At 38.3% G+C, this 24903-nt stretch overlaps 1 protein-coding gene across 3 annotated transcripts in view; it reads right to left on the bottom strand.

Annotated features, from left to right (window-relative positions):
- Positions 1 to 24903, bottom strand: part of DWA1 (DWD (DDB1-binding WD40 protein) hypersensitive to ABA 1) — a 320516-nt gene that overhangs the window by 180838 nt on the left and 114775 nt on the right. For all 3 annotated transcript variants that reach the window (XM_089410719.1, XM_089410721.1, XM_089410720.1), the window contains exon 6: positions 8287 to 8347. In XM_089410719.1, coding sequence (XP_089266845.1) covers positions 8287 to 8347 — 61 coding nt within the window. The remainder of the gene's footprint in view (positions 1 to 8286; positions 8348 to 24903) is intronic.

The following is a 24903-nucleotide window of genomic DNA, read 5'->3' as shown; positions in this document are numbered from 1 at the left end:
TTCACTAGGAGTGAAGCCGATCCAAACCTTTACTTTAAGGTTGAGGATGATAAGCCTCTCATACTGGTGTTGTATGTTGACGACCTCTTTCTGACAGGTGTAGACCCTCTCATTCACAAATGTAAGAGGGAGTTAGCTTTCAAATTTGAAATGAAGGACCTAGGACTGATGCACTATTTCCTAGGGCCGGAGGTCTGGCAGAAGCCAGGAGAGATTTTCCTATCTCAAGGAAAATATGTGGTGAAGATATTGAAGAGATTCGGTATGGTGGACTGCAAGCCTGTGACTACCCCGATGGAGCCTAGCTTCAAGAAGTTATGTGGTAGTGTTGTCAGACCTGCTTTGGGAGATGCTACAGAGTATCCTCAACTGATAGGAGCATTGATGTTCGGATATATGTTTTGGAGTCAACGCGTTGAGCCAATATATGGTTGAGCCTCATCACTCACATTGGATTGGTGCCAAGAATCTTCTGAGATATCTGCAGGGCACAATCACTCATGGATTGAGATACACTGTCAGAGATGTGAGGCTACATGGATATACTGATGATGATTGGGCAGGCAGTGTGGTGGACCGAAAGAGCACTTTCGGGTGTTGTTTCTCTTTGGGTTCTACCTCGATATTCTGGATGAGCAGGAAGCAGAAGTCAGTGGCTTTGAGCACCACTGAAGCAGAGTACATTGTTGCAAGTATGGCCTCCTGTGAGGTTCTCTGGTTGAGGAAGCTCTTCAGTGAGTTGTTTGGACATACATTGGATACTATCATGATCCTTTTCGACAACCAGAGTGTGATTCGCTTATCCGAGAATCCTGTATTTCATGATCGCTCCAAACATATCGATATCAGGTACCACTTTATCCGGGATATGGTACAGCGAGGAGCAATAAGGCTCCATCATATCGGTACAGATGAGCAGGTCGCCAACATTCTGACAAAGCCCCTGGGAAAGGTCAAATTCTTGACTTTCCGAGAACGACTAGGAGTCGTTGAGAGACCCTCTTATGAGGGTCTTCTATGATGCAAGCATTGAGCTCTAGGAGCTCCGGGGGGCTTGGGGTACTTCTTGGAGTGACGAGCGGCCATAGGCCGACTCACTCTCCCCTAGTGGTGCGTTGTGTACAGGGTGAATGGTTCAGCCTTCCCCTGTGATACCCTGTGGCGACTTGTCAGGATGAGTGGTTCATCCTTCTCCTGCTGAGGCATCCTACCCATGTAGTCTGGCACTCATGGGAAGTACCTCTCATTTGGCCAATGAGTAGGGAAATAAGGATAGGGACCATAGTAGTATTGATGGATGCATCATGTATCTACCGTAGTCCCTATGCTAGGATGACCGACCTTGATCTGGGATCAATTGGAACTGACTTTGGGTTAGTAAGAGTGATATAACTCATTCTCTTTTGGAACTAATCTAGGATCAGTAAGAGTGGTATGACACACTCTGTGGGACTGACTTTGGGTCAGTAAGAGCACTATTGAGCACTCTCTTTTATCTGGGACTGACTTTGGGTCAGTAGAGGATGGTATGACACATCCTCGATCATTTCTTCTTCTTCATAGATCATTAGAGCTGAGCAGTGCAGGGCAGTGCATTTGATGGCAGAGATAGTACCGACGGACAGATGGATATGCAAATGGAGTTCTCCCTAGTTGACAGGGAGTGTTAAAATTGGCAACTAGGGCCAAACTCCATGTGGGTCATCTTATTTATGGCAGCTGATATTTTTCTTGGATTCCTCTCATCGAGAGGTGTAGGATTGATCTAACGATCATCCGATTCTGACACGTATTCATGGAGATATGAATTTATTTGTATTTCTTGACAATTTGTCAAGGTCGGCTAGCAAGATAAAGTGTGTGGCACACCCCCAGCTTAACCTCAACGTTGCATATAAAGGAAGGAGACATTGTGCCTCATTTCTCCATCACTCATCTCCTCATCTTCTCTCTCCTCATATAGCAGCAGTCTCTCTCACACGTGCTAGAAGGAGGATGAATTTTCTGTTTTAGGGCAGCGTGACTGTTTTAGGGCAACGTTGACTTTTCTAGGCAACGGAGAGGGAGCAGGTGACAAGGAAGAGTGATTCTTCAAGTACTACCAGGAGCCTTAATTGGTATAATATGACATTGTTAAATGCTCAGGAGCAGGATCATAAGAGCATGGTATTGGGAATAATACTGAGGGGGAGGGGGGGGGGGGGGGGGGGGGGGGGGGTGAATCAGTGTTTACAAATCAATTTCTTTTTCATTTCCATAATCAGATTTATATACGCTACTTCAGTGAAGGTAACTCGTGTGCGCACGCAACTATTCTTAAGGCAACCAGCGTATATGCAGTGAACTTATGATTTAGTTAATTCATCATATGTTGATCTTTAATCAATGCATCAGTACTTTATTAAACATTAAACAGTAACCATGTGCAGTAATAACATAATAAACCATCACACATAAGCAACACACATGAACACCAAGATTTAAGGTGGAAACCCAATGCAGAAGAAAAACCACCTACTGTTGTTGTCTCTGTCTTCTTTTAATATAAAGAATAATCTGTTTACAATCTTGTACTAGTGCAGACTCATACCAGTACGCAGGCACCCACCTGCAGAAGGCTACAACCTTCTCTCGTTCTCCAACTTCTACTGGAAGGGAGCTACAACCACCTAGCTCTTGTACTAGCCGATATGTTTAATAGTACATAGGCACCGGCCTACAAGAGGCTACAAACTTCACTCGTTCTCCAGCTGCTACTGGAAGGGAGCTCCAACCCCCTAATCAAATCGCCAGCCACTACTGGAAGGAAGCTTCGACTTCCTTACTGAAGGCTCCAACCCTCAGTATCCTCCAGGGACTGTGTTTCATAAATTTTCAGACTAGATACTCCTAGTACACAACAACACAATATGAAGGTCGCGTTTCATCAAATTTTCATACTGGACCCATCAATAACATTGAAGCTCAAAATCAATCACCATTGCAATACATCCATCAAATACACCTGCATCAACCAATCACTGAAACTCAATCATCAATCTCTAACATAACTGAAACCCAATCATCAATCTTTGAATCAATCAATCACTGAAACCTCTAACATACTAAATTAAACAATCACTGAACCTCTGACACAACTGAATCAACCATTCATTCAAACTTAATCAAATTCAACCAATCAACTGGAACAGACAGATCACTGTAACTAGTACACAGATCTGAACCCAGAACACTGCATCAACAACCAAAACCAACTGTAACCTCAAAAGTCATGTGTCAGAATGTATATGCTTCTTCAATGAAGCCAACCTGCGTGTATACGCTACTTCCTTTAGCCCAACCTACGTATACCTCTAAAGATACTGAATCATAAAACTTCTGAACCACAAACTGTACCAATAAGTGACATTCTGAAGATCTATTGTCATATTACAAAGTTTTAAACAGATAGCAACAAGGATCACCCTTCTTTCTCAATCAATCAATCAACCAAACTCAATCTCCTTATACAATTAATTTTACTTTCAGATCTAATAAAGACATCATTGACAAACAGCAGTAAAACTGCAGCACTGATCAAATAGATCAGTCATCCCTGAACAACAATCCTTTCTTCTGCATACACTACTTGGAAGTGTTGAACCAACGTGTATACACCAAGGCGAACCAACGTATAGATCTGCAAATAAAAACTTATAACTTCGCAGCTATTCTAGACTTCAGATATACCCATATCATAGCATTTATAGCACAAAACATCTGTTAGCACTCAAATCTATCCTATCCATTATCAAATCACATAATGATAAGTCATTACAATCTTGATCCATCATTAGATCTCATCCATCATCAAACACTTAGGTGCATACTTAGTCTAGATCAAGCAAAGCATCAGAAACCCATAACATGCATATTTGTTATTGATCTAACACTTCATAAGATATTCATTACTTGTGCCATTATCCCTTTGATCTTCTCCTCATATAGTTTTAGCCTTTCTCAATACCTCAAACCAAACCACACTTAGAACCTGTGGTATTCTTGGATGTGATCAATGTTAAAATTTGTGTACCAGAAGACAAGTGGTTCCCTAAGGCTTTGATCTTTGGTCTAGGGAAAAGTGTCCAAATTTATTTTTTACTTTTCTCCTAAAGTGACTTTATAAGTGGTAAAGTCAATTTAATTTAAAAGTGACTTTATAAGTGGTAAACTTAGATTCTAATTTAAAAGTGACTTTAAGTGATAAAGTTACATTCTAATTTAAAAGTGACTTTATAAGTAGTAAAGTTACATCATAATTTAAAGGTGACTTAATTAAAGTGAATGAAGAATTAGAAAGTGAAAAGGTGACTATGGAAATAAAAGGCTAAGTGGGTCTTTATTTACGTGGGTGAGCTAAAAAATAGAAAGTGGGAATTAAATGCACATTTATTCTCATCCCTAGATCTAAATGAATCTCAACCATTAGATCTTAGGGTAACTCAAAAGGTCATTTAGAGAATAAAAGGAGAAGAGAAGAGGAAAAGACCATTCATTCTTTCATGAGCATTTGAGAGAAAGAGAAGAGAGAGCAAGGAGAAAATTTCTGAGCAGTGAAAAAGTGAGGGAGGGCAGCAAGAAGACATTTCAGCAAATCTGGGCAGTAGCATTTATTGGCACGCATCCCAAGGAAAAACTGTACAGCAGGAGAGGCACAAAAATCGAGGAAGAGGGACAACAAGTTCTAGGCACATCTTTCAAGGCTGGCCGTACAGCATTTAATGTTGTTTTATTGCTGTAAAAATTTATGTTTTGGTTGTTTGCTGATTGGCACGATTTTCAAGGTGGAGTTCAAGCACGGAAATCGAGATAAGTTGTAATTTGTGGTTGCTAGAATTTTTACTGTGTATTTCAGTTTCTCTATAAAACCATTTTCAGCAATAAAGAAGAGCTCTCACACTGGTTTTCCCTAAGAGTTGTAGGAGATTTTTTCAGGGTCACATTGACCAAAAGTCACTATGTTATTTTCTGTGTGTGGCTGTCATAATTTTGCTGTGTTTTATTTTTGCAATTTCAACAGTTGTGAAATCTCTAAATTTGTGTTTTCAGAAAAATATTATCATTTCCAGATTTTAGAATTTTTATCATGCTTGGATTTAAAACTAAATGCATGGAGTGATAAGAAAAATTGATAACCGGAGTGGGGTTTGAAATTTTTTCAATCAAATAGTCATTACTCCGCTCAATATTGTGGGCTAATACCATTGTATTGACCCTTGGTATTCTTTAATCTTGAATTTCCTTGATTTTCCAATCCATATGCGCTTTTCCTCTTGTGAAAGTGTGTGCATACGTATACACTCTTTTTGTACAGTGAACCTGCGTATACAACTTAACATACCTGAAAATGTTAATTTTCTTCAACTTCTTGATTCTGATATGTAGTCCTTTGTTAGTTCATCCTATTCTTTTGTACCATTACTTTGATCCCTCTGAATATCCATGTTATAATGTGATTTGCCATTGTACATTACTTCTGCACTAATTCCTTTGAACTGCCCTACATTCTGTCACATTTGATATCTCTCCTGTAGATTCATCTAGTTACCATATACAATTAAATTGTTCTGCTACAAGTGGGTTGCCATCAAGTACAACACATGCGTCATAATGCCAACACATGGTTGGAAGGAACAGGTCTTTAGATCAAGTTCTGAAGCAGGTAGCAGGGAAGTCTTCTAGCCCATAGGGAGCAGCTACAACAACAGATAATGTGGTGGTATTGGACACAGATCCAAGTGGAAGAGGTTTTTCCAAGTACCTCCCTCGCTAAGAGGGAGTGTTGACTTTTGAATCTCAGAAGGTACTTCTAGTCTTATATCTTGACTAGAAAGACCTATATTTTCCTTTTTAGGAGCTTGCATGCAAAAAAGCAAAGTGTGCAAGCAAGTTGCATGCATGTGAATGTGTTGCATGTGACATGTGAATGTGTTGAATGTGTTGCATGTGACATGCATGACTTGTACTTGAGTTAAAGTAAAGAAATCTAAAGATAGGATAGTTAACTAAAGTAAAGTCACGTATCTTCAGTTAACTTGACGAGTTAATTTTGGTCATCAATCTTAGCTTAGGAAAGTTATAAATTGAGCGTAAGTGTTGAAGCTAAGATACAACAGCACAGGATTGAGAGAGGCTCAGAGGCTTCTCACTTAGCATGTGTTGGGTCTGAGAGATTGTAGTGAGGCTACTGATCAGTTTTGTATTTTCTCAGTTGGGCTATTATCCCGGGACAGGAGCCCAAGTAAGTTTCGTGATTAATTTATTAATGAAGAATTGTTGATTGGGCATAAATTTATTTATGTGAATGTGATTCAGAGCGAGTAATTTTGCTTCCACTAAATATTTTGGTTTGAAACTTAGTTGTGTATTTGTTCAGTTAATAATTGTTGTGAACCAAATACTAGGTGTTGCGTTCGGGAAATTCTAGCAATATGTAGCAGTTGCAGAAGCAACTAAGGAGATTGTGAGGCTCAAGAAAATTCTTGAAGACTTGCAAGAGAAATCAGTGAACTCTACTCCTCTTCTGATTGACAATACCTCTACAATTAAATTAGCCAATAATCCAAAATTCTATGACCGAACCAAACATATCAACACAAAGTATATTTTGATTCGACATGATGTAGAGGCCAACTATTAACCTATGATATTGTTCCACAAATAAGCAAATTGAAAACTCTTCACCAAAGCACTTGGAAGAGAAAAGTTTGAAAGATTCAGAATGATGCTTCGACTCACAAACACCCCTTCAAATTAAGAGGGGGAATGTTAGACACCTAATCCTAGGGGAATGGGCAAAATATGAAAATATGTAAATAAACAAAATGAGGGAATTTGAATAGACCTTGGAATTGGAATCCCAAAGGTCACTTTGATGTATATGTATTGGTGTTTAGATTAATAAAATGTAGATTGGAAGTGCAATATTTGATTCCTTGGCCTTACATGAGCAAATAGCATACATCTTCACTTAAGCACTTGGAAGAGAAAAGTTTGAAAAGTTCAAAATGATGCTTGGACTCAAACACCCCTTTGGGTTAAAGGAGGGAATGCTAGACACCTAATCCTTAGGGATACTGGTAAATTGTAGATATTTTATAAATACTTGAAAATAATTAATACAGGAGTAATATGAAAAGTTAGGAGAATAGGAAGAGTCATGAGACCTTGGAAGATGAAACCAAATGTCACAAAACATTGTGTTTATGAATGTCTCACATTAATGAATTCATTAAAGCGTGGAATTATTCATCCAGCATAACACATTCAAGGTGATGTTTCCAATTTGGACGTTTACTAACACTTTTGGGTTTTAGTGTAATAGCAAACCTTGACAATAAACATAAATAATGTTGTTCTAAAAAATTAAATTCCCAGTTTCTATAAACTTTTAGGAAAATGAAGAACTTGTGAAAACAAGCTACCAAACTAAGCAAAATTTGACTAAACAAAACAAGTTCAAAAAAGCCAAATTTTCAATTTATTTATGTTTTAAGATAAACAATATTTGAACTTGAAAACCAATCTCCCTAATTTGTTAGCATCCTTCAAAAGTCAAAACTTGAAGATTGAAAACAACCTTCCATAAATCATCTTTGGTTCCACGCAAGCTTAGCTATCATTCCTAATGTAAAAAAATCAGGAATTATTATTAAAAAACTTGTATGAAAGCTATGTATATGGAAGAATTTGGATGAAATTTTGAATAGTACATATTATAATATATGCTTTTAAGTTTGAAAGGTTGTAAAAGGCCTGTAAAAGAGACTCACTGTTTTGTTTTCTTGTTGGATGAGATTCTCATCACACAGGCTACAAGCCATGAGAATGCTGAAAGCATATGCTATTATAATTTTGTTTACACTCATAAATAGAATTACAGGTTTTCTTTTCCTGGATTAAAAAAAATGTATATGGAAGATAAAAGATGGAGCGTCAACTAAAGATGTCCAGAACATGTTGGAGGTTGGTAGTTTTGTCGATTTCCAAATGACTAAAGCACAGCTATAATCGTAGACATAAAATCTAATTAGAAATACCACACAGCCTTTATATATACTAGTTAAATATCTATGGCTATCTATCCATCAACCCAAGTATGTGTGCAATTCCAAACTCTATACAAGCATTGTACATTTCTAGCTTTTACAAAGAACCATAATAGAAGTAAATTGAATCTTAATGCTCCAAAATAATATTCTTCTCACTAAAACATAAATAAATAAAGTGCAACGAGTTGTAACCAACCTGACTATCTATGGCCAATGCGTTTGTTTCAGGCATTGGAGAAAGTGCACCCCATGGCCCTCTAAATCAACAAAAGGGAAAAGTAAGATCAATATTAAACCTAGAAAATAAAATTATAAAGTTACGAGTGCCAGTTTATAAAAGTCATTTCACTTGCTTGGAAGCCAAGTAGCCTCAAATCCAACACAATAAAGATAAATAAATGTGAAAGTCAAGCTTGACATTCATGTTTTAGAAAGAAGAAAGAATGAGATACGTTAATTTCATAAAAAACACTAAAATATTCTTATATATGTCAATCTACAAATTTATTTGAGGATCAACAAATTTGAATGGCTTACTAACATCCATGAATAGAATGACCTTATAATTTTTTTGTCCCTCTACGTGCAATCTGTATGTATACAATCATAAAGGCAATTTTGAACGCTCTCCACTCAGCAATCCCATTGACCTACTTTTGGTCATTTGTTGGGCATTAGTAAACTTATATTATCTTATCTAATCAATGATTGTGCAACAAAACAATAATTATAATATCTGGTGTCAATAATAAATGTTCCTTGGTCCGTAAACTGTCGTGGATATTCTACTAGACAGTTTGTCACAACAGATTTGATAATATTATATTCAAAATATGAAATTCTACACTGTTACAGTTTTATTAGATTTCTGGATTTGTAGATTTACTATTAATAGTGCATGCATGCGAATGAAAATTATGCAGAAAATAGATAACGGAAAAATAAAAGCTCACACACACATTTGACACAAGATATGCTTTGGGAAACCCTTACAGGAGAAAACCCCAGCTAGAAGGCGACGCTGCTCCATTCTCTTTCTCTGAATGGAAATATGGTTGTGACTGTGAGTACAAAGAAGTATGGTCTGTGGCCCATGGGCTGCTACATTGCACAAATCCTCTTTGTGTGCTCTATCTCCTATCCCTCTCGGATATTTTTGCTCAGCTATGGAACAAATGCACTCGAATAAATGGAATCCATTTTCCTCCATGTTGCCTAGTTATAACACAGCCTGATAGCCTACTAGTGGTTAGGTTTAACTACCTCAACTCTTAACAAAAGTTACAATATAAACTCTTCTAGAGTCTTCTACATCATAATCATGTGGCTAGCCCCTTTTCCATGAATAATGGGGTCTAACGTGGCATCCTCTCGAATTATGGTGGTCAAAACAGGAAGGTCAACTTCTGAGTGGCATAACTTTCAAATACGAACTCTGATTCAAGTGATCCTTATGCCGTTGGAAAGATCTTTGTGTGTAGAATAGCATGAAAAGGTTCTATGCCAAAGCGACAAAGTTTTACCCCCAAAAAATGTCGTTTGATGCTCAAAACGCTCTAAGAAGGTTTCAGACCTTGTTTTGCCAAACTATGTCCCTCTAGTGAAAATGGTCATGTGAGTTTATTCCTCCACTTTTTCCATTCTAAAAGCACCGAGATGGATGACAAACAATATAATGATCCAATCTAGATCATTCCTTATAGTAGTTATACACATAAAAGCTATATTTATTAGTAACTACACAATTTTAGGTATTTCACAATAAATTATTTATTTAAAATATTAGAAATGTTTAAGGTATTATTTCTACACCTTGATGAAATGTATTTTTTATGACATAGTATGAATGTACTATAAGTAGAGGTACTAAATATGACATACCATATTTAAGATAAAGAAGCTAAGTGGTCACGCTAATCATATTTTCGCATTTACAAATGTTAATATCGTTTCTTACCTTCTCCACTAGGTCAATCTATATTTTAGTCATGCCTAGGGACAACTATCTTCAACTAATTAGAGCAAGTAACATTTTGTACCAAACTAGTGAATGAGCTCCACATTTAAGGCTTGTGATGATACAATTTAGCAAAAGCATCTTTTTTTTGTGAAGCAATGAAACATAATCATCAACCATTCTTAACTCAAAGTAAAAAAGTAAAATATCATAGAAATAGTTGGAGATGGCTCTAAATGTTGAACGTTTTACCATCCAGATTTCTTAGTTTTTTACGGGATGGTCAAGGACATATCATCAAAGGCCCAAGAATTTAGGAGTTGTCGACACCAATGAGTAAGAAAAAAGGAACAAATAGATAACATAACATAGCATACTTTGATGGATGTAGAGTATAAAACATTTGTCAAGATTAGACATAGGGTGAAGGGAGGAGGAAGATAAAGAGGAAAAAAGCTATCAACATGGCTAAAGAACAAAGGAAATGCCAAGGCTAGAAAAAAAATCAAGAACGTCAAGGAGGAGATTGGCTCCTTGAGCAAACTAACTATGTGTACATATTTTTTAGGCCATTGGCACTCAAATCAAACCCTAACATGATATGTATTTTTAAATGGCCAACCACGAGACAAGTGAATCTAAAGCTCTATGATAAGAAAATTTTGTGAGCCAAGTGATTATTATTATTATTATCCAATTTTAAGGTCACGACCAAGCCAGACACCAAATTGGTGTATGAGACCCCCTTCTTTGTGGGACAAGGGACCCACCTCCACATAGTGATTTGACTGCTAAGTCTACGAAGGCATACATACTCTACCCCCCTCTGGTTTTGAACCTATGACCTATTAGGAGGAAACACATGCTCTTAACCATTAGGCCCAGTCAAGATGTATCAGAAGAGAGCGATGAGCAATGGAAGACAGCAGCAGAAGACAACAATGCATTACTAGTTCAAACAGCCACAATGATTTATTGAAGACTAGTGATTTAGTTATGGAGGATGACAAGGGAGATATAGCAATTGAGCCGTTATGGAGAGTGAAAGAATACCCACTCATTGGAGTTAATGGAGGTATTCTACAATGAATAGAACAAGAGGATAGTGCAAGGGAGTAAAAGGGGATTCAGGTCATGAACAACTTATTATGGTTGGTGTTTTTGATATTTATGAACATGTAGCCATAGAAATTCACAATAATCAAGAGAGAAGAGTCATATAACCATCATACCACTATATGCCATTCACAATAATCAAGAGAGAAGAGTCATATAATAGTCGTACCACTATATGCCATATGGACAGTGGTTGTAAAAATATCATTAATGTTGCAAGAGACTTTGCAAGGTACGTGACTCTTGATATCTAACGAGAAATGGGTAAAGGTACAGACCACGTAATATTGGTTAGATGTCTTTACTACTTCTCACCCCTTCCTCCTTGACCTATTATGCCTTATCAAGGCTGAAAGCTAGCGCTTAGCCTCAACAAGGCAAAGAAAAAGGAACCCACTAAAAGCATAATGAAGGTCAACAACTCCCAAGCATAGGATTCAAGCTACATCTATTCTAGGTTGGCATAGTGTAAGAGATCCTTCTCCAAATCACCTCATTCAAATGAAATCACATTTAAAAGTGGACAAGTTGTATATAATCCTCTCTATGAGTAAAAATTGTATTCCTTGTGGAGCAAATCATGTGATCATAGCCTATTTATGATTTTATCTCATTGAATGTTTTAGAATCTAAGAGAGGGGCACTAAGAGACAAGATGATGACAACATTGCTTCTAGCTCTAGATCAATGTGGACCAGAGGGACAATTACCTCTCCCTAGAGACCTCAAAGATGTTGCTAGACCAAATCCCTTACCAACAAGCAAAGAAAATCACCTACACATCAACAACAAGTTATAGTGGCCAAGCACCAATGCTATAGAGGATCTCGATCTTCTCCTAGCTCTTTCTTGAGGCATCATTCTATCCTAAGTTTTCTTCATTCGACCTTGGATGTTAGGAGAGGGAGATCTAGTGGACCATGACCTAAGTCCTAGATCCTTTCCCTCTGCACATCTCCCTCCCATTGCTACTATCCACACTTGGATCTAGGGGTTTTGCATTGTTCGCATATAGACTTAATGTTTCTACTTTACTTCTTGTACTTTATATAAGAGACTTTTTAGTACTCTTGCTTTCTATTGACATCATTGTACTCACCAGTCCTATTGACCTAGTTTATGGTCATATGTTGGATATTAATACAATTATCTTATGCTATATCATCTCATCTCAATACAAGGCTAGATATTCATTCTTAGATTTCACATTTTGGTTTAGAAGTTGGAGTAAATTAACCCAACGATGGTGGAAATCCAACTGAATCCCCTAGAGGATGTGGTTTACTCTATTTGATCATGGCCCTAGCAAAGCTTTGGGGAAGAAACCTCATATTGCCTCAGATCCATCTTCTCATTTGTTAGAAAATGTAACTAGGTTCGGTCTTCATAATTGTACTTAAAGTCTAAATGTAATATATTTGTCAAAAGGAATTTTATTATTATTGAAATTGACTTATTAAAGCATGGGTTTCGTGCTTGGGTCATTTGTATTAGTTCAAGCCTCCATTGTAGGCTTTAGGTTATTTGTCGAAGTCATTTATAGTTTGACTCCTCCATCAAGTCATCCCCTTCAGCAAAGTCCTCAAGAAAGTCTTCATCAAAGTCTTCAAGTCAGCCTCAAAAGAATTATTATCAAAAGAACACATGTCGGCTCAATTAAAGGACACATCTCTTCATAATACATGTCCACTCATTTTAGGATGGAATTGGATGAATCACTATATATATCCGCTTGGGATCTTCGAATTTCACCAATTTCAAAGCTCACAATCACAGAGAAATTTCGATGATTACAGAGAGGAAGTTTCGGTATATCTCAGAGGAAGTTTCGGTGAAATCTCAAAGACAGTTTCAGTGTTGATTACAGTGAGAAGTTCGGGTCTCAGTGAGACATACCCTCGATGTTGTCACATTAAGGGAATGCGGATTGTTCAGTCTACCACAGTTCGGTGCCTGTATTATCTTGGTGTAACTACAGGATGGTGGGTTCGGTGCCACCACAGAATTGAAGTCTGGCATTGCTATGACCTCAGAGATATTGCAGTGATGATGTATTCAATGTTAACACAGTGAAAAAGGGTGAATTGATGGAGGTAGTCTCAAATGTAAGGGTCTTGGTCATCTCATCTTTGAATATTTTGAAGGAAGAATTTGTGACTAGGCTTTCCCCTCGAGGGGGGTTTTGCCTTGGCAGCGTGCCTATATCTTGTGTTCTCTTCTTTTGTTGTTTGGCATTAATCTTGTGATAAGAAAGGACAATTTAGAAATCTAACACTAATAATGAAAACATCACAAATTAATGTCATAATAAGAGAAATCCTTTTAACTGCCAACCTGTGGATTTTCCAACACGGTATCAGAGCTATGGTCATGGTCAAGGCAATTTGAAGAAGGGAAGTTCTAGGCTAATAAGATTACAGTGAGCATATTAAAGAATGGAGGAGAAAGAAGTCGGATCATTTCTTCACTATGAACTGTATATAAGTAACAGTGAAAACAAGGGAAACAGTTTTGGTGATATCACAAGTTTGGATCTTTTCAAAATGGATTCGTAGCATTTTTGGTGAAGACACAGTCTTGAAGGATCAGTATTGACATTTCAATGAAGACACAATAAAGATATAACTTCACTATGTATTTCAGAAATGGCTTAGGTGATACTACAATGACAGGATCTCGGTATAGTAACTCATCCATGTTTGAAGCAGTCTCAGTGAGTCAGTATCGGTGCTCTAACAAAGGGGATCAAGCTCGGATATGACAGGAGTAAGTCTTGGTATCATTACAAGAAATGTGAATCATCTCTAACTGAAGTTCAGATGTCACTATACAGATTTCGGTGCAAATATAATGTGAAGGCTTGCTCAAGACAATTTCAGTCACACCTCAGTGAGAGGTTTGGTGTAATCTAAGAGAGGATGCTTCAGGAGCTCAGAATAGGCACAGTAGAAGGATCTCAGCTCTACCACAGGCAGAAGAAGAAGGGTCTCGGTGCTAACTCAGTGACCATGTCAACACAGTCTCGGTGTTACCTTTGTTCGGCACTATTACAGTGACCTCAATTCAGTAAATCACATGACCACAGTAATCTCAACTAGGTGATATTTCAATGATGCTAGTGCAGTGAATAGGACTCCGTTCTATCGCATTAGTATAAGTTTCGATACTATGAATACATTTCAGTATTGTTACAGTGGTGCCTATCACAGAGAATAAGTCTTGGTAAAACTATAGTGATGCCTATCATAAGAAGTATCACTACAATGGTACCTGTCATGGACATAAGGAGAATTCGGGCTCAAGTAATTTATGGTCGAAGTACTATAAGAGCTAAGGCATTGCTATGGTTATTGATATATGTAAGATCAAAACAATGAAGTAGAATACACTGCTGCCTGTAGAGATATATTCAGGATTTGAGATGATAATACTACCACAAGGAACCAGCTTGAAGGAAAACATCTACTCTATCCTCAAGGAGTTTGAAGTGAGCTACCCTGTTCACACCTAATCCTCAGTGGTTGGGTAAACTGGAACGTGAACAGTCATCAAGAAGATGAACTGATCCGTCTCATTTATGTATATAAACAATAGTTATCTAATGAAATAATCAATCAGTCTTTTCTGCCAAGTCTGGAGTTACCCTAGCCTGACATGGTATCAGAGCGCAGGTCCCAGATTCCTTGTAACTCCCTTATCTCTGTCCTGAGCGCTCCTCTGTCCTGAGCGCTGCTCTGTCATGAGCGCTGCATCTGTCCTGAGTGTCATTAATTCTCTGCGCATCGGTTAAAAGTCATTGATTGTCCTGCGTTCCATTGATTCGCTGCCTCTCCACACCTGATGCACCGGCTCTGCAACAGATCATTGAGGACGTTGTGGAATTCTGTTGAGGAGATTTCATCGAGGATGTTGTGGAATTCCGTTGAGGAGATTTCATCGAGGACGTTGTGGAATTCCGCTCCACCTCCGACTGTCTCTGCCGTTGGCTCTACGACCTGGCCTTGTTGCGAACAGCATTGTAGAGAGAAAGCGGGGATGCCGAGGTATTTAATTCAATATATTTTGTTATAGATTACCTAAGCAGGCTTCCAAGTCTACTTGCAAAAGCCATTGTGCCCCTTTAACATGCAAAACCCAGAAATGCTAATCGGCCCTCAGCACGATTACCTCACTTAGAAATCACCGAACTGAGACCAGGACGAAACTCTGCCTAAACGCTCGTTGTCGGAATCTATTTCTCCCGTCTTGTATCGGGCATACACTTCCTCCACGAGCCCCTTGCCGGATTCAAAGCCATCCTGCTGGTTTTCTACACCAGTGAAGTCAAGAGCAGAGGTAGTAAGCCTCTGCTTGTCTACGCTCCCGATCTATCCGAGCCCTCTCTCTACGGTTGAACCTCAGTGACACCCTCACCAACATGCAACAGCAGCTTTGCATGTGATAACCCGACAGTCGACATCGCCGAGGGTTATATACACAGAAACGGAGATCAAATGAATGGATACAGCTAACGCGCGTATATTGAAGACGTTCAAGTCGCCACGGTCCGCATAAAGATATTGTATGTGGCTCTATACTTGAAGCAGAAAGGATCCAGAGGGTCTTTTTCATGCATTCTTGGACACGAAGCTGCTGGGATAGTTAAAAGTGTTGAGTATTATGCAGTTGATTTTTAACTTCAGTGTATATTTATGATGGCGGTTTTGGTATAGCGTTGAGCAGTTGAGTCAAAGTATAAACGTTTGTTGAATTCATGATATTACGCAGTTTATATGATTCAAAGCGTTTATATTGCGGTGTTTTCAGAATGTTTTATATACCAAAGCATTTGTAGTATTGCATGATATATTGATATATTGAAGTGATATATTAATACATTGAAGTGATATATTGAAGTGATCCCTTGCGCATTTTTCAAAACATAGTAGCATTGCAGTCATATGTACAATGAAATGCTGATGCTTTTAGTAAATATTAGAGGGATTTGAAGGCTGTAACGTAAGGATTTTTTTTTAGCAGAAGTAATTTTTTACAGAATGCATTCAATCGTCTCTTTGGTAGGAATAGTTCTCACTAGCAAGGAGAACTATACTGAATGGTCCCGGATGGTAAAACACACCCTCATCTACAATGAGTTGTGGAAAGGAGTGTGTGTCGGAGAAGAAGACAAAGATCCTGTGCAGCCTACAACAGATAAAGAGCTTGTCATTTGGGAAAACAAGAACAGCAAAGCCTATGCATTGATCGCAGCATCTGTAAATGAAGAAGTAAGTCGTCATATTTCATCTTATTCCACTGCCTTTGAAGCTTTACAAAAGCTGAAAGAGCTCTATGACTCACATTTTGCACTTGAAGTTGTTCAGCTCATGATTAAACTCTTCACTCTTGAACTGAAAAATAATGATCCTCTTGCTCTTGCATCTGAAGTAAAGTCTATAATGCATGATATTAAATCCACTAAGGTTGAGCTAGATATCCCTCTTATTGCCTTTCTCAAAGCACTCTATCCTACCTACTCCAATTATCTTGAGTCATTACAAGCAAATGGAAATCTTAAAGATATAACCTTTGACTCTCTTGTGAAAAAGTTTGTTGAAAGACAGAAAGCCTTTGGAAAGAAGACAGTCCCTGAATCTTCTGAAGAGACTGTTTTCCTTGCTCATAAAGAAAAGCATCCTGCTCAAGATTCTACAAGAGGAAGAGGTGGACGAAGAGGAAGAGGAAGATATTTCAGAGGCAGGGGGGGCAGACATTCTCAAGGAGAAAAGGCAGATCTGCATTGCATTCGCTGCAAACGAAATGGATCACATGATGCTTCTACATGCAAGCTACCATGGGACAAAATTGAGCAGAGAAGAAATCAGCAGAAAGGTAAAACTGATGATACAGACAAAGGTAAAGCACCTGAATCCGCTCACTATATTGAGGCACACTGTAACATTGGAGTAAATGAAGATTTGTTTAATGCTTCACTTACTTCTTCGAAAAATGATTGGTTGCTTGATTCAGGAGCAACCTGTCATATGACTCATAGAAAAGATTTTTTTGAAGATTTCACTGACAATGTTGATGGAGCAGTATACTTTGCAGATCAGTCAAAAATCAAGCCATCAGGGCTTGGCACAATCAGGCTTAAACTGCCTGGTCTTCCAGACTTTCTTCTGGATCATGTTCTATATCTCCCACAGCTCAAGAGAAACTTGTTGTCCTTGGTCCACATCCGCCAGCAAGGTCACTCCATTCATATGTTTGATGGAAAGCTTGAGGTAAGAAAGGCATCTGACCACTCACTTGTCATGAGGGGAATAGAAGAAGAAAGACTTCTTAAACTGCAAGGAACCTCTACTCATGCACAACATTTCTCATATATTTCTCATCATGAAGAAGGTACACTTCCATCAAGTTTATTATGGCATGCTAGATTTGGACATTTAAACTATGACAGTCTCCACTTATTAAAGAAAAATGGTGTTGCTGGTTTGCCTACAATTCCTAGAAAACATAAGCAATGTGATGCTTGCATTCTAGGAAAGCATAGCAAACAGTTTTTTGATGATTCACATTCAAGAGCACATAGGAAGCTTGAACTCATTCATTCAGATTTATGTGGTCCAATGCCTGTTCCTTCTGCAAATGGAAATAAATATATCATGACATTTATTGATGATTACACCAAAATGTGTTGGGTTTATTTATTGAAGAACAAATCTGATGCTTTTCAAACATTCAAGAATTTTCATAAGTGGATTGAAAATGATGCACAATCTCATATTGGGTCTATTCGCACTGATAATGGAAAAGAATATACATCAAATGAATTTGAAAACTATCTTCGCCAACATGGGATCAAACATCAAACAACTGTACCTTATAATCCCCAACAGAATGGTGTAGCAGAAAGAATGAATAGAACAATCTTGAATATGGTACGATCCATGCTTTTCTTCAAAAATGTAAAGATAATGTTTTGGGCGGATGCTGTTCTATGTGCTGCATATATAAAGAATAGATGTCCATCTAGTGCTATAAGAAACAAGACTCCTTATGAATTGTGGTATGGACATGTTCCTTCGGTAAAACATCTCAGGATTTTTGGTTCCACCTGTTATGCTTTAATACCAAAGGTACATAGAAACAAACTTGGTGCTAGAAGTCGTAAGTGTATCTTCCTGGGGTATTCAAACACCTCTAAAGCATACCGTCTCTATGATGAAGTAAATAAAAAGTTTGTTGTATCTAGAGATGTCATTTTTCTTGAATCATCCAAATCTGACAGTGTTGTTGAGCGGCAACTTGATCGCTTGGATAGATTCACAAAAACGAAATCATTTCAAGAGTTTGATAATCAGATTCCACTTCTTGAAGGGGGGATTCCTATACTAGATCAACATGTGGAATCTTCTTCTGAAGAACAATCTCCCTTGCATGAAACTCCAACACCGGATGATCCTTTAAGTGATGTAATTGATAGAATTGGGAGACTCAATCTTGATTCAGTCCCAACTCAATCAACAGAGCAACCTGGACCATCTCAGAAAGGTCCCCCAAAGTGGCTGACAAAGACACTTGAAAGTGTTCATCCTGATGAAATTAGAAAAACAGGAACCAGAAATACAAACCGACAAGATGGAGGTGATGTAGATAACTCTAATTCACATGTTGATATGGATGTTACTTATGATTGTGAATTGAACTTGTCTACAGATTTTGAACCAACTTCCTTCAAAGAAGCTGCTTCTCATGATGAATGGAAAGAAGCGATGCAGAAGGAGTATGATGCCATCATAAAGAATGGCACTTGGAAGCTGGTTGATCCTCCATTTGGAACCAAACCAATTGGCTGCAAGTGGGTCTACAAGAACAAATACAAAGCTGATGGCTCACTTGACAAGCACAAAGCTAGGCTTGTGGCAAAAGGTTTTGCACAGAAGGAAGGGGTCGATTATGAGGAAACTTTTGCCCCCACAGCAAAATGGGCCACCATCCAGACACTCTTTGCACTAGCTGCTTAGAACGGTTGGAAAGTCCATCAAATGGATGTAAAAACTGCATTCTTGAATGGAGATCTAAAAGAGAATGTTTTTTATGTCCCAGCCTGAAGGATTTGCTGTGAAAGGACATGAACATAAAGTATGCAAACTTGTGAAGTCCTTGTATGGCCTCAAACAAGCACCACGAGCCTGGTATGAAAAACTAACTGAGCATCTTCTGAAACTCAACTTCAATCATTTTGATCTTGATGATGCAATTTTGTTTGTCAAGAAAGTTGGCAAAACAGTTGTATATCTTGTGGTATATGTAGATGATCTTTTAATGACAGGGAATAATGAAAGCTATATTGCATCCATAAAGAAAGAATTAGGAAAAAGTTTTGAAATGACTGATTTGGGCTATGTTCATTACTATCTTGGCATTGAAGTAACCCAACATCCAAAATCCATATTTCTTTCTCAAAAGAAATACATTGGAGATTTGTTAAACAGATTTGGCATGACAGAGTGCAATCCTCTTTCTACTCCAATGGAACAAAACTTGAAGCTCACATCTATTGAAGGAAAGGAATTTGAGGATGCAACAAAGTATAGACAGCTTGTAGGAAGTCTCATCTACCTCACTACTACCAGACCAGACATTTCATTTGCTGTTGGAATCCTCTCCAGGTTTATGCAAAAGCCTTGTGAGGGACATTGGTCTGCTGCAAAAAGAGTTCTAAGGTACTTGAAGGGAACTCAAGACCTTGGAATCAAGTATACACAGGTGGACGACTTCAGCTTGATTGGATACTCTGACTCAGACTTCGATGGAGACAAAGAAACTGGGGTATCTACTTCAGGATATGCTATGAGTCTTGGATCAAGAGCTGTCTCCTGGAGATCACGCAAACAATCAGTTCCAGCAGATTCCACAACAGAAGCAGAATACGTGGCAGCAGCTGAAGCAACGAAAGAAATTGTGTGGCTCAGGAAAATTCTTGAAGATTTGCAGGTAAAACAAGTACAATCAACTCCACTCATGATTGATAACACCTCTGCAATAAAGTTGGCCAAGAACCCAAAGTTCCATGATCGTACTAAGCACATCAATACTAAATATCATCTGATCCGACATCATGTTGAGGCCAAAACAATCCATCTCCGTCATTGTTCCACAAATGAGCAAATTGCAGACATCTTCACCAAAGCGCTTGGAAGAGAAAAGCTTGAAAGATTTAGAACGATGCTTGGACTCACCAACATCCCTTCAGATTAAGGGGGGGAATGTTCACACCTAATCCTCAGCGGTTGGGTAAATTGGAACGTGAACAGTCATCAAGAAGATGAACTGATCCGTCTCATTTATGTATATAAACAATAGTTATCTAATGAAATAATCAATCAGTCTTTTCTGCCAAGTCTGGAGTTACCCTGGCCTGACATACCCAAAGAAAGGTTTGTCAAGAAACAAAGGTATGCCTTAAACTATAATACACTGATTTCTTTATACTTGAGGTTTATTCATTTGATTGTCTATTACGAACATTGTTATGTCTAGTTATATTGAATCATAATAATTCTTGTTATGGGTGATTCATCTCTTGATAAATTTACCCACCCCACTCATATTCTTAACTGATTTTGTGGAACCCTAGACAGGTTCTAGAAAGCCCTAACCGAAGAGTATGCTAATGTGAGTGTCTGAAACCCTAAACTGCTTAGGGATATTGTGTTTGATGATGTCATGTTTGGGATTTTGGTATGATCAAGAAAACCTAACTTGTTAGGGTTGAATGATAAGGTCTAAAATCTCGAACCTTTGAAGTTTTGCTAATATTAGTTTTGCTATGTTTCTACATTGAAACCCTAACTCATTAGGGTTTGGTGGAATGTGTGAGCAAGACCCTTTCAATGTCTTAGAAATGATTTCCTTGGTATGGGTGTGTTTGTCTGATCAAACCCTAATCTAATCAAGTTTGTATGTCTAACTCTTATTTGACATTTTTGTGAAGTTGGGTTTAACTACACATGATTTGAAATGTATTTGCATGATGATGAATCCCTAGGTATATATAGATATGTCCTTTTGGTCAAATCCTTAGCTTGGTCTAGGTCAGATGTATTAATGTCGTCGGACATATGATATACTTATGTATGATTATTGTTAATTTTAGGTAATGTTCTATGCTTAGAGCAATTTATTTCAATTTTCACAGTTAGCTCAATATCTTTTCCAGATGAGCAATCACATCAACATTAAAGTAAACTGCAGATAGAACATAAACATAAATCGCAGAAGACAAGCCAAGAGAAGAGGACACAAGATGTGGGGCTAGCCAAGAACAAACCCCAATGTGGGGAAACCCTTGATCAATTCTTCTTATATGTTCTTCAATAGTTCAGCAGAGAGAGAGAGATCGTACGTTTACAACGGAAGTCAACACTTTGATTTATCTACATAAGAGCATAGATCATCTCTAAGAAGATGATACATGATATCAGTTGAAGACATGCTGCTTCAACTGATTCTCCAAGTTGACTCCTTCACCTATTGTTGTGCTGCATTTCGTCATCATGCTGCACCTCACCGTGCTGCACCATGCTGCACCCATCATCACTATGACGCATCTCATCATGCTTCATTAATCATGATTGTACGCATCACTGTACTACATTATGTGCCATTGTTGCACCATGTTGCCATACTGACCTATGTGTTGGCTGCATCTTGCTAGCTTGTTGTCCCTAGCATGCTTGTTCTCCTTTGCATGCTTGCTATTGCATGCTAGCTGTCCCTTGCATGCTAGCTGTAACATTGCATGCTTGATGTATTTGCTGCTAAGTATCATACAATTGTCCCAATGTTAGTTAGTTATCCCTTGCATGTTGCTCTCCTTCGGAGACAGATGCTCTGGCTGTTCCTGCAGTTCCCAGCAGTTCCAGCAATTCCGATTGTTCCCGGCAGTTTCGTCTTCTTCCCTTTGCATCAAATTTCCCGCCTGTTCCAGCAGTTCTCGGCAGTTTCGTCAATTCCGACTAATTCCCGGCAGTTGGGGTAATTTCAGCTATTCTCGGCAGTTCTGGCAGTTCCGACTTCTGCCCTCTACATCAGCTTTCCCAGTTGTTCCGGCTATTCCCGGCAGCTCCGACAGTTCCGGCAATTCCGGCAGTTCCAGCTTTTCCCAGTAGTTTCGGCTTTTCCCGGCAGTTCCAACTTCTGCCCTTTGGATTAGGGCAGTGTTATCCCTTAGGATCTCTCCTCCTACTAAAACCCAAAGACAAATAGAGAGGAGGAGATCCCAAGTGTGTTGAAATGACTTGAAGGCCACCTCTATTTATACTAAAACGTTGAGCACAAGTGCGGTTTATTTGGTTGCTGGCCGACCTTGACGAATTGTCCTGTAACGCAAATAAATTCATATCTCCATGAATACTTATCGGAATCGGATGATCTTTAGATCAATCCTACACCTCTCGATGAGAGGGATCCAAGAAAAATATCAGCTTCCATTAATAAGATGACCCACATGGAGTTTGGCCCTAGTTGCCAATTTTAACAATTGTGAATTCCTAGATATGTGTGTTGACCTAGTTATTGATGGTTATAAGTCTATTCTACGATGATGATATTTTGAAATCTAGGGTTTGCAACTAAATCCTAGTAGTAGTTACATTGTCTAGTATGTGTGATATAACAATCTGAGCTCTATTTATCTAATGATTGTTGAGATTGTGAACATGGAATTCTAGGGTTTTGGAGTTGAACCTTAGTAGAAGTAAAATCTCCTATGTATGATGACAATATGATAATCTAAGATTTGTATAAGATTGTTGAAATCTGAGTATTGCTTGGGATTGATGGTTGATCGGAAATCTAGGGCTTGCAACTAACCCTAGTGGAAGCTGGTCATGTTAATTACTAAGTTGTGATTGGTTTTGATTGACTTTTTGTATGAAATCTAGGATTTGTATGAAACCCTAGTGAGAAGTCTAAAATATAAATATTGAGAGATTGTTGGATGCTTTATATTTGTTTGAATTGTTTCTATGGTTTGCTATATGTTGTAGTAAGGTATATCATACCTTTGGAAGAAACATTGAAACCCTAGATGGAATGAAAGTTATTATGAAGTAATCTAGGGTGTATGACAAAACACCTAGCAAGATGTTGAAGAGTATATGTCTCTTGTTTGTAATTAAGTTTGGGTATCTAATATGTATAAAGTTGAAATGCTTCCGTGATGCCAGTATGGCTAACTTCATGCTTCTATAGTTTTGGTTGTACTTGCTATCTAAGTTGTGCAGGTACACAATCTTCAACTTGGTAAAGATGCTCGTTGTGACAAGCATGATGAGGATAATGATAACTCTGATGAAATTGTTGGAAGCCACGAAAGATTCTTCGATGACGAAAAGAAGAAGTTGATCTCCCTGAGGAAGCATGATTAGAAGAGATCTCTCTAAGATTAAGAGTCTGGATAATAAGATGCTCCCTGGTTGAGAGGGAGAGTATAGCTTGGTTTTGATTGAAGAATGAATTTCGGAGGATATGTTGTTGCATGAGAAGTAGGAAAGCATATGATTGAGGAATATTCTGTCAAAGATTCGGTTGATAGTCCCACTGAGTTGAGAAGCAACATCTAGAACGACCCCGGAGGTTTGTATTTGATTACGCACATGTGAAAGTATATTATTGGTTGGGTTTGTGTTTGTACAGGTGAATCTCTTGAAGGTTTTGATAACATGTTGGTGGCCAATCAGTTTGATTGGGAGAGATTGGTCATCCTTGATCTACTGGATCAAGGGGTATTGAGGCTTTGTGAGTGAAGCATTATCTGGGATGACATCTGGCCAGCACTTTGCGTTGATGTCTAGGTCCCAAAGTTGGAAAAGGTGGTGTTGATTATAGAGCTCTGGTTTTGATACACACCTAGATCTTTGGGTTGGTGATTAGAAAGTAAGCCTGATGGTACCTAGAGAGGTTGAAAGCTTGAGTCCATCTTAGACCCACTCGGATAGATTGCCTTGGTCAGGAATCTAGTCCGTGACATTATTGTGCCTAAGTTGTTGAGAGACCAATGGATAGATTGCCCTGGTCAAGAATCTAGTCCATGGCATTGTGATGTCTAAACTTCTTCATAGATGATGTGGTTTGAGATTTTCAAGGTACGTCTTTGGTTATATGTAAATATGAATACCTCCCTAGTTAAGAGGGAGTGTTCAAAAATGTAACTAGGTTTGGTCTTCATAATTGTACTTGAAGTCTAAATGTAATATATTTGTCAAAAAGAATTTTATTATTATTGAAATTGACTTATTAAAGCATGGGTTTCATGCTTGGGTCATTTGTATTAGTTCAAGCCTCCACTGTAGGCTTTAGGTTATTTGTCGAAGTCATTTATTGTTTGACTCCTCCATCAAGTCATCCCCTTCAGCAAAGTCCTCAAGAAAGTCTTCATCAAAGTCTTCAAGTTGGCCTCAAATGAATTATTATCAAAAGAACACATGTCTGCTCAATTAAAGGACACATCTCTTCATAATACATGTCGACTCATTTTAGGACGAACGAATCACTATATATACCCGTCTGGGATCTTCGCATTTCACCAATTTTAGAGCTCGCAATCACAGAGAAATTTCGGTTATTACAGAGAGGAGGTTTCGATATATCTGAGAGGAAGTTTCGATGAAATCTCCAAGACAGTTTCAGTGTTTATTACAGTGAGAAGTTCGGGTCTCAGTGAGACATACCCTCAGTGCTGTCACA

This window comes from Pinus tabuliformis, chromosome 3_1, assembly GCF_031772625.1.
Source record: "Pinus tabuliformis cultivar Carrire ecotype Pingquan chromosome 3_1, CPIR1, whole genome shotgun sequence".
NCBI classification, from domain to species: Eukaryota; Viridiplantae; Streptophyta; class Pinopsida; order Pinales; family Pinaceae; genus Pinus; species Pinus tabuliformis.
Note: the sequence above shows the minus strand (reverse complement) of the source record. Positions and strands in the feature narration are given on the sequence as shown.